Source organism: Natator depressus, chromosome 20, assembly GCF_965152275.1.
Source record: "Natator depressus isolate rNatDep1 chromosome 20, rNatDep2.hap1, whole genome shotgun sequence".
Classification (NCBI taxonomy): Eukaryota; Metazoa; Chordata; order Testudines; family Cheloniidae; genus Natator; species Natator depressus.
Window position 1 is genome coordinate 21,071,328 of NC_134253.1, and position 11,000 is coordinate 21,082,327.

Below are 11,000 nucleotides of genomic sequence, written 5' to 3' on the forward strand. Positions count from 1 at the left end.
ATTTGTTGCATTTTGCTCGTTTTAACTCAGCAGAGCCAGCCCAGCTACAGGAGGGAGAGCTCAGGTCTATTCTGCATCATCATTGTTATTATTTATTTGTATTAGCATAGTGCCCAGGAGCCCTAGTCATGGACAAAGATCTGTTGTGCTAGGCACTCTATAGTGATTAAACAAATGCAACATTAACAGAATTAATATCATATTGCCGCTATATAAATCCACACTACATCCATATCTTGAATACTGTGTGCAGATGTGGTCGCCCCATCTCAAAAAGATATATTGAAAATGGAAAAGATACAGAAAGGGGCAACAAAAATGATTAGGGGTATGGAACAGCTTCCTTATAAGGAGAGAGAAGACTAGGACTTTTCAGCATGGAAAAGAAACGACTAAGGGGGGATATGATTGAGGTCTATAAAATCATGACTGGTGTGGAGAAACTAAATAAGGAAGTGCTATTTCTGCTTCTCATAACACAAGAACCAGAGATCACCAAATGAAATTTAAGCCTGTTGCCTATTAAACAAACAAAAGGAAGTATTTCTTCACACAATGCACAGTCAACCTGTGGAACTCCTTGCCAGAGGAAGTTGTGAAGGCCAAGACTATAACAGGGTTTAAAAAAGAACTAGATTAATTCATGAATTAGTCAGGATGAGCAGGGATGCAAACCCAAGCTCTGAAGTGTACCTAGCCTCTGTTTGCCAGAAGCTGGGAATGGGCCAACACTAGGTAAGGAGGAATTCTAGGCTACCCTTAGCTGTATGGTTATGACACTGTCTGACCCCCCTACTGGGTCCCAAGGCCATAGAGCCATTCAGCCAAATGGATGGTATTGAGATGGGGGACTATGACCTGTTCAAAGAGGCTTTGCTGCTGAAGTATGAACTGACCCCCAAGGCGTACAGGAAACGATTCCGGGGTGTACGCAAGACCCCAGGTGTCACTTACAAGGAGGTCGCCAATCTGCTGGGGGAATATCCCTGTAGGTGTGGGAAGGGCACAGGGGCCACTACCACAGAGGAGGGGTGTAACCTGGTGGGGTTGGGGCAGCTGTATGACATCTGCCCTCCAGACCTTAGGATGTGGTTAGTGGACTGGAAGCCTAAAGATCTGCGCAGTGCAGGGGCACTATTGGATGAGTTTGTGAACAGCAGATAGGGGGCAGGAGGGAGTTCCACATCAGGAATTATGATGTGATTGGAATAACAGAGACTTGGTGGGATAACTCACATGACTGGAGTACTGTCATGGATGGATATAAACTGTTCAGGAAGGACAGGCAGAGCAGAAAAGGTGGGAGAGTTGCACTGTATGTAAGGGAGCAGTATGACTGCTCAGAGCTCAAGATTGAAACTGCAGAAAAACCTGAGTGTTTCTGGATTAAAGTTTAGAAGCGTGAGCAACAAGGGTGATGTCGTGGTGGGAGTCTGCTATAGACCACCGGACCAGGGGGATGAGGTGGACGAGGCTTTCTTCCGGCAACTCACAGAAGTTACTAGATCGCAGGCCCTGGTTCTCATCAGGGTGACTGAAGTCTCCCATATCTGCTGGGAGAGCAATACAGTGGTGCACAGACAATCCAGGAAGTTTTTGGAAAGTGTAGGGGACAATTTCCTGGTGCAAGTGCTGGAGGAACCAACTAAGGGCAGAGCTCTTTTTGACCTGCTGCTCACAAACCGGGAAGAATTAGTAGGGGAAGGTAAAGTGGATGGGAACCTGGGAGGCAGTGACCATGAGATGGTTGAGTTCAGGATCCTGACACAGGGAAGAAAGGAGAGCAGCAGAATACGGACCCTGGACTTCAGAAAAGCAGACTTTGACTCCCTCAGGGAACTGATGGGCAGGATCCCCTGGGAGAATAACATGAGGGGGAAAGGAGTCCAGGAGAGCTGGCTGTATTTTAAAGAATCCTTATTGAGGTTACAGGGACAAACCATCCCGATGTGTAGAAAGAATAGTAAATATGGCAGGCGACCAGCTTGGCTTAACAGTGAAATCCTTGCTGATCTTAAAACACAAAAAAGAAGCTTACAAGAAGTGGAAGACTGGACAAATGACCAGGGAAGAGTATAAAAATATTGTTCGGGCATGCAGGAGTGAAATCAGGAAGGCCAAACCACACCTGGAGTTGCAGCTAGCAAGAGATGTTAAGAGTAACAAGAAGGGTTTCTTCAGGTATGTTAGCAACAAGAAGAAAGTAAAGGAAAGTGTGGGCCCCTTACTGAATGAGGGAGGCAACCTACTGGCAGAGGATGTGGAAAAAGCGAATGTACTCAATGCTTTTTTTGCGCCTCTGTCTTCACGAACAAGGTCAGCTCCCAGACTACGGCACTGGGCAGCACAGCATGGGGAGGAGGTGACCAGCCCTCTGTGGAGAAAGAAGTGGTTCGGGACTATTTAGAAAAGCTGGGCGAGCACAAGTCCATGGGGCCGGATGCGCTGCATCCAAGAGTGCTAAAGGAGTTGGCGGACATGATTGCAGAGCCATTGGCCATTCTCTTTGAAAACTCATGGCGATCGGGGGAAGTCCCGGACGACTGGAAAAAGGCTAATGTAGTGCCCATCTTTAAAAAAGGGAAGAAGGAGGATCCTGGGAACTACAGGCCAGTCAGCCTCACCTCAGTCCCTGGAAAAATCATGGAGCAGGTCCTCAAGGAATCAATTCTGAAGCACTTACAGGAGAGGAAAGTGATCAGGAACAGTCAGCATGGATTCACCCAGGGCAAGTCATGCCTGACTAATCTAATTGCCTTCTATGACGAGATAACTGGCTCTGTGGATGAAGGGAAAGCGGTGGACGTGTTGTTCCTTGACTTTAGCAAAGCTTCTGACACGGTCTCCCACAGTGTTCTTGCCAGCAAGTTAAAGAAGTATGGGCTGGATGAATGGACTATAAGGTGGATAGAAAGCTGGCTAGATTGTCGGGCTCAACGGGTAGTGATCAATGGCTCCATGTCTAGGTGGCAGCCAGTATCAAGTGGAGTGCCCCAAGGGTCGGTCCTGGGGCCGGTTTTGTTCAATGTCTTCATAAATAATCTGGAGGATGGTGTGGATTGCACCCTCAGCAAGTTTGCAGATGACACTAATCTGGGAGGAGAGGTAGATACGCTGGAGGGTAGGGATAGGATACAGAGGGACCTAGACAAGTTGGAGGATTGTGCCAAAAGAAATCTGATGAGGTTCAACAAGGACAAGTGCAGAGTCCTGCACTTCGGAGGGAAGAATCCCATGCACCGCTACAGACTAGGGACCGAATGGCTCGGCAGCAGTTCTGCAGAAAAGGACCTATGGGTGACAGTGGACGAGAAGCTGGATGTGAGTCAACAGTGTGCCCTTGTTGCCAAGAAGGCCAATGGCATTTTGGGATGTATAAGTAGGGGCATTGCCAGCAGATCGAGGGATGTGGTCGTTCCCCTCTACTCGACATTGGTGAGGCCTCATCTGGAGTACTGTGTCCAGTTTTGGGCCCCACACTACAAGAAGGATGTGGCAAATTGGAAAGAGTCCAGCAGAGGGCAACAAAAATGATTAAGGGACTGGAACACATGACTTATGAGGAGAGGAGAGGCTGAGGGAACTGGGATTGTTTAGTCTGCGGAAGAGAAGAAGGAGGGGGGATTTGATAGCTGCTTTCAACTACCTGAAAGGGTGTTCCAAAGAGGATGGATCTAGACTGTTCTCAGTGGTGGTAGATGACAGAACGAGGAGTAATGGTCTCAAGATGCAGTGGGGGAGGTTTAGGTTGGATATTAGGAAAAACTTTTTCACTAGGAGGGTGGTGAAGCACTGGAATGCGTTACCTAGGGAGGTGGTGGACTCTCCTTCCTTAGATATTTTTAAGGTCAGGCTTGACAAAGCCCTGGCTGGGATGATTTAGTTGGGGATTGGTCCTGCTTTGAGCAGGGGGTTGGACTAGATGACCTCCTGAGGTCCCTTCCAACCCTGATATTCTATGATTCTATGACTCAGAAGGGGAGTCACACAGAGACCTCTCCAGGGTGGGACTCCAGGTAGCCCAACTCATGGGTGCCCCTGAAGGTCGGGGTGGGCCAATCCCCCGTGGGACTTGAGGGACCTGAAATGTAATTACTGTGGCCAAAAAGGACACAAGGTGGCTCAATGCCTGAAGATGGAGGAAATGGCAGCCGAGCAGAACCCGGCGGGGGGGGGTCAACCGAAGCCCACCAAGAGGGGGCACCGCAGGTCCAGGAGGCCGCAGTCGATAGGGCTATGCTGGGGGTGGGCGGGGGGGAGATACCGAAGCACCGAGGGTAGGGCTTGACAGTGTTGGGCCAGAGCCTCTGTCCCAAGGTGGGGAAACTGAGGCACTGCAAACCAGGGCTGTACCCTCAAACCCAGCAGCCGAATTCCAGATGGAGCTGCAGGAGGATCCCTCCTTAGAGAAACTGAGGGCCCTTGCTGGCCACAGTGGTGCAGGATCCCAGGGGGAGGACTGCCGGGAGAGATTTCTGTGGGAGAAGGGATTCCTGTACCGGGAATGGGCTGTGTCAAGGTTCCTTCCCCATTCTGAACTCTAGGGTACAGATGTGGGGACCTGCATGAAAACCTCATAAGCTTACTTTTACCAGCTTAGGTTAAAACTTCCCCAAGGTACAAAATTATTTTACTCTTGGATTTCTACTGCCACCACCAAACTTTAACTGGGTTTACTGGGAAAATGTAGTTTGGACACATCTTTCCCCCCAAAATCCTCCCAACCCTTGCACCCCACTTCCTGGGGAAGGTTTGGTAAAAATCCTCACCAATTTGCATAGGTGACCACAGACCCAAACCCTTGGATCTTAGAACAATGAAAAAGCATTCAATTTTCTTACAAGAAGACTTTTAATAGAAGTAAAGGAATCACCTCTGTAAAATCAGGATGGTAGATACCTTACAGGGTAATTAGATTCAAAACAAAGAGAATCCCTCTAGGCAAAACCTCAAGTTACAAAAAAGACACACAGACAGGAATAGTCATTCTATTCAGCACAACTCTTCTCAGCCATTTAAAGAAATCATAATCTAACACATACCTAGCTAGATTACTTACTAAAAGTTCTAAGACTCCATTCCTGTTCTGTCCCCGGCAAAAGCAGCATACAGACAGACACAGACCCTTTGTTTCTCTCCCTCCTCCCAGCTTTTGAAAGTATCTTGTCTCCTCATTGGTCATTTTGGTCAGGTGCCAGCGAGGTTACCTTTAGCTTCTTAACCCTTTACGGGTGAGAGGATTTTTCCTCTGGCCAGGAGGGATTTTAAAGGGGTTTACCCTTCCCTTTATATTTATGACAGGCTGGTTCAGGGCCAACTGAACCTTGGAAAGCCAGGAGGCAATTGGTGGTCCTCCCCCAGAGGGACCACCACAGACTGTTGTATTTGGCCCACAATATTCCCCTTTCAGGGCATCTGGTGCACCAGGCAGAGGCTGCTGCAGCACTTTTAGTGGCCCGGGGCCTTTGATGCCGTCCAACAGTATTGAGGGCCTGGGACTCCTGCCAGAGTGGGGGGGGGAAGGCCCAGGATAAGTGTAAAGCAGCTCTGAGACCTCTGCCCATCATAGAGGAGCCTTTCCAGAGGGTGGCCATGGACATAGTGGGGCCCCTCAGCAGGGCAACCCAGTCGGGGAAGAAATACATTCTGGTGGTGGTAGATTTCGCTGTGCGCTACCCCGAGGCAGTGGCCATGTCCTCTATGGAGGCAGACACCGTGGCAGACGCGCTGCTCACCATTTTTAGCAGAGTGGGTTCCCCAAGGAGGTCCTTACAGACCAGAGGTCCAACTTCATGTCAACACTGCTCCAGTGCTTGTGGGAGAAGTGTGGGGTCTGACACACCTGGGCCTCAGCGTCTCACCCTCAGTCCAACAGGCTGGGGGAGAGGTTCAATGGGACCCTAAAGATGATGCTGAAAACCTTTCTGGACCAGCACCCACAGGAGTGGGAGAAGTATTTACCCCACCTGCTGTTCCCATACAGGGAAGTGCCCCAGGAATCCACAGGGTTTTCCCGTTTCGAGTTGTTGTATAGGAGGAGGGTGAGGGGACCCCTCGACTTGATGAGGGACGAGTGCGGGGGGAAGGCCTCCCCCGATGGAGTATGTTCTGACCTTTCTGGAAAAGCTCGCGGAGCTCATGGGCTTGGCCAGGGGAAACCTAGCAAGGGCACAGAGGAAGCAGAAGGTCTGGTACGACCGCTCAGCACGTGCCTGCTTCTAGGCTACCAGGGATCAGGGGATGCTTCTCATCCCCATGAGGAAGCACAAGCTGCAAGCTGCCTGGGACGGCCCCTTCAAGGTCATCAGACAGGAAAATGAAGTGAAATATGTCGTGGAACTGTCCATCCGGGCACACCGCCACCGGGTGCACCATGTCAACATGATGAAGCCATACTGGGACAGGGAGAAGTTGGGGCTGGCTGGGTGTGGGCAGTGGGAGGAGAAGGGAGAGGATCCCCTGGTGGGACTCCTCCCTGAGGGGGGGGCTGACCCCTCGCTGGAATCAATTCTCCTCTCAGACCAGCTAACCCCTGCCCAGCAGGCAGAGATCAGAGAGGTGCTGCCTTCACACCGGCAGCTGTTCTCCAGCCGGCCTGGGCTCACTAACCTGGCTGTTCACCGGGTGGAAACAGGAGCCAATCTTCCCATCAGGTGTTCCCCATTCAGGGTCACTAGAAAAACAGCCCAGGACCTGGAGAGAGAGGTTGGAGACATGCGGGCTTTAGGGGTGATCCAGCCATCCTCCAGCCCCTGGGCCTCTTCCATGGTGCTGGTCCCCAAGAAGGATGGGTTGATCCGGTTCTGTGTGGATATGGGAAGTTCAGTGCCATCACCGTGTCCGATGCCTACCACCGATAAAATCCTAGACAAGTTGTGGGGGCGCTGATGTGACGAAGTGGGACTGTTCTTAATGTTTCCTCTGAATAGTGTGGGGGTGCCTCAGTTTCACCTATGCAGTTCTTAAGGATCTAGGTGGTGGGATAAGGGTGTCTGATCACTGCAGAGCCCTAGAGGGCAGGTGTGTGCAGGAGTCTGGACACAGAGAATGGCCGACACCCTGTTTCCTGGCCACTGATGGCCTGGCCCCTTCCCCCCTGCAAGGTGAGAGCTAAAGGGTTGGAGAACAAGGGAATCAGGTGACCTCCTGGCCGGGGAAAGGGACAAAGCCCAGAGGAGGAGGGGCTGGAGGGAGTTTCAATTTGGGGCTGGCTGGGACATGGAGTGAAGGGCAGACGTGGTTGTCTGGCTCACTGCCCCCCAAAATGGACCCAGCTGAGGGGTCCTGTTCTCTGCACCTACAAGCTCTGTTTTAGACCATGTTCCTGTCATTTAATAAACCTCTGTTTTACTGGCTGGCTGAGAGTCACATCTGACTGTGAAGTTGGGGGGCAGGACCCTCTGGCTTCCCCAGGAGCCCTGCCTGAGCGGACTCGCTGTGGGAAGCGCACGGAGGGGCAGAGGATGCTGAATGCTCCGAGGTCAGACCCAGGAAGCTGTGTGAGCCGTGTGTCCTGCAGACAGTCTGCTCACAGACAGGAGACTTCCCCAGAGTCCTGACTGGCTTCATGGGGAGCAGTTCCAGAGCATCGCCCGGGGACTCCATGACAGCGATCAAATCCCCCCTCACTCTTCTCTTCTGCAGACAAAATAACCACAGTTCCCTCAGCCTCTCCCCATAAGTCACGTGCCCCAGCTCCCTACTCATTTTCATTGCCCTCCGCTGGACTCTCTCCAATTTGTCCGCATCCTTTCTGTAGTGGGGGCCCAAAACTGGACGCAATGCTCCAGATGAGGCCCTCACCAGTGCTGAATAGAGGGGAATAATCACTTCCCTCGATCTGTGGGCAATGCTCCTATTAATGCAGCCCAATATGCTGTTAGCCTTTCTGGCAACACGGGCACACTGCTGACTCATCTCCAGCTTCTCATCTGCTGTAACCCCAGGTCCTTTTCTGCAGGTCCTTTTCACCAGTTCCTTATCCACCTTTCAGTTCTCATATTAAACCCCATCTTCTCCAATTGAACTAATAATTTCCCAATTGTGTCAAATGCCTCACTGACAACCAGGTAGATTAGATCGTTGGTTCTCAAACTGGGGGCCATGACCCCTTGGGTGGTCACAACCCAGTTAAGTGGGGAGGTCACGAGCCCCGACCCCAGCGCGTGGCTGTAAGTTGCGAGCCCTGACCCCTGTGCCAGTCTGTGAGCCCCGACCCCTGTGTGGAGCTGCTGGGCTACGAGCCCCAACCCGCGCACATGGCTGTGAGTCCCGACCGCTGCGCCAGGCTGTGAGCCCCGACCCCGGTGTGCAGCTGTGAGTCCTGACCCCAACCCCTGCGCCGGGCTGTGAGCCCCGACCCCGACAGGGAATTGTGGTTGCGAGCCCCGACTCCAACCCCCACACAGGGCTGCAAGCCCAGACCCCAACCCTGGCCAGGAGCGGGGCTGTGATCCCTGAGTCTGACTGCCACATGGGGTTGCAAGTCCTGACCCCAACCAGGAGCGGGGCTGTGAGCCCTGAGCTGGGGCATCCAGGACGCTGGGAGCCCCGACCCCTGTAATGGGGTTTCAGGCGGAGCCCGGCCATGCTGAGGGTTATCAGCCGGGAGCACGCACAGGGTTGTCAGCCCCGAGCCCCGCCACCCGCTGTGTTTTAGTCTTAATTTAAAAGCAGTGAGTAAAGGTCAATTCATTTTAAGCAATAGGGTTTAAATTTAGTATTTAACATGGTGTTAAATATCAAAAATGTGGTTTTAATTTTTAAGGGGGGGTCGCACTCAGAGGCTGGGTGTTCGAAAGGGGTCACCAATACAAAAAGTTTGAGAACCACTGGATTAGATCTACTGCGTTTCCTTTGTCTGAAACCTCAGTTATCTTCGCAGAGACACCGCTCAGGTTGGCCTGGCAGGACCTACCGATTGTTAAACCAGGTTGTATTTTATCCCAGTTACCGTTCACCCCTTTGTCCTTCGTTACTTTCTCTCTCAGAATTTGTCCCCAGACCTGGCAGAGAGCTGAGGTCAAATTAAAAGGCCTGTAGATACCTGGACCACGTTTTTTTCCATTTCTTAAAAATAGGAACTATATTAGCAATTCTCCACTCCCCCGCCCCGAGTTTACAGTCATCAGAAATCCTTGCTATTGGGCTTGCAATTCCATGTGCCAGTCCCCTTACTATGCATGGATGGAGCTTATGGGGTGCTAGGGGCTGCAGTGAGTGGGGTGGGAGGACCCAGTAGGGGGCACTCGCCCCTTCTAGTCTGTGCCGGCCCCAGCATAGTGCTCAATTTGTGCTATTTTGGGGGTTGTAAATCTAAGCTCCTGAGCGCTTGTCACTAAGGAGCCCATGTGCAGTGCAGCCTGGTCATAGAATCATAGAATATCAGGGTTGGAAGGGACCTCAGGAGGTCATCGAGTCCAACCCCCTGCTCAAAGCAGGGCCAATCCCCAATTTTTGCCCCAGATCCCTAAATGGCCCCCTCAAGGATTGAACTCACAACCCTGGGTTTAGCAGGCTAATGCTCAAACCACTGAGCTGTCCCTCCCCCCTGGCTCCCTGGCCCAGCTCCCCATGCTCTGTGCAGCGCAGTGCAACTAGATGTGGGATTCTTCACTTGTCCTAATCTACTGTGCTGTGTGGCTGTTAAACAGCTGCTCCGTCCCACCCCAGAGGTGGCTGCATCTCAGTGCTGGGCAAAGGATCCCTGTATAAATAGCCCCTGCACCCCACCCCAGAGGTGGCTACTTCTCAACCCCAGGGATGAACTGAGTGACTGGAATACAAGTGACTCTAGTCCTGGGAGTGAGCAGAGCTGCTGGGCCTCTTGCCAGGGAGGTGGGCAAGGCCTCAGCAGAGATTGGGGCCCTGGGGTGGTGCAAGGCTGGGGCCGAGATTCTTCTGGCCGTGGGAGCCCAGTGATTCAGTCAGTGCCCCGCTCCCAGCCAGCCCCCCCATTCACCGAGCCCTTCGTGCCAGCCATGTCGCTCTGAGTCGCACTAGGTGCCACTCGATAGGTCACCTAAAATCACACGGTTTCTTTTCGGTGCCTCGACTGGGCAGCGGGTAATGAGCGGTGGATAACGGATTCTCCAGGCCAGGACTACAGACCTGCTCCCTCGCTGTGCCAGGGATGCCCCGCTGGTCCCATCTCTGCCCCAAGAGCCTCCCCCCGCAGTCCCTGGCAGGGAAGGGATTGCCCCACTGCCAGCGCCCAGCAGGCCTATGTGTGACATGAGTTTGGGGGTCTCAACCCCGTCCCTAGGGGGATGGGTCCATGCTCTGACGGGCATTAGCTGACAGCCAAGGACTGGCCAAGAGTGCCCTCCCCGCCTTCTCGGGCAGGGCAAGGGGTGGAGTACAGAGTGATCTGCTGTGGGGCCCAGGCCCTCAGTCTCTTGGGCTGGCAGCACTGCCCCAGCGATGAACCTCCCCCAGGGGCAGGGAGCAGCTGCCGGGTCCAAAGCATCCCAGCAAACACTGGCCATTTGGCACCAGCCAGGGGAAAGTCTCGCACCCAGGCCATTCTGGATCAGAAGCGTGTGTGGGGAGATGGGAGCTGAACACAGACCCCTCTCCAAACGCCCAGCAGCCCCCAGGGCCTCGTCCCTGCAATCCCTCTAACGCCATGGGCACAGGGTCCCTCAGCCAGCACCCCCATAGGGCCCAACAGTGGGGAACCCAGCACCTTACCTGGCTGCTACCTCCCATGGCCTTGACGCTGGCCCCAGTTCAGACCAGTTCCCCCACTCTGCAGGGCACTGGAGAAGCCTCCACTGGCAGCTTTGCCGCTGGCTCTCTGTGGCAGCTCCTGCCGAGGCCCCAGGGCCCACGCAGGGCAGCGCTGCCCTCCCAGGGGGCTCATTAGCCAGGGCCATGCAGAAGCCTGGGGCCCAAAAGCCAACCATGGCTCCCCAGCCAGGAGCAGGTTTCCTTGACACCTGGGTACCCCAGGAGGCCAGATCCTAAAGAGCAGGAGGGGAAGATGCAGAAAGAGGAGA

At 53.1% G+C, this 11,000-nt stretch overlaps 1 protein-coding gene across 1 annotated transcript in view; it reads right to left on the bottom strand.

Moving 5' to 3' along the window:
* LOC141975324 (gametocyte-specific factor 1-like) overlaps positions 1–10,660 on the bottom strand; it is a 29,999-nt gene extending 19,339 nt beyond the window's left edge. Inside the window, exon 1 of the mRNA XM_074935614.1 lies at positions 10,625–10,660. Coding sequence (XP_074791715.1) covers positions 10,625–10,660 — 36 coding nt within the window. The remainder of the gene's footprint in view (positions 1–10,624) is intronic.
* Positions 10,661–11,000: the final 340 nt, after the last annotated feature.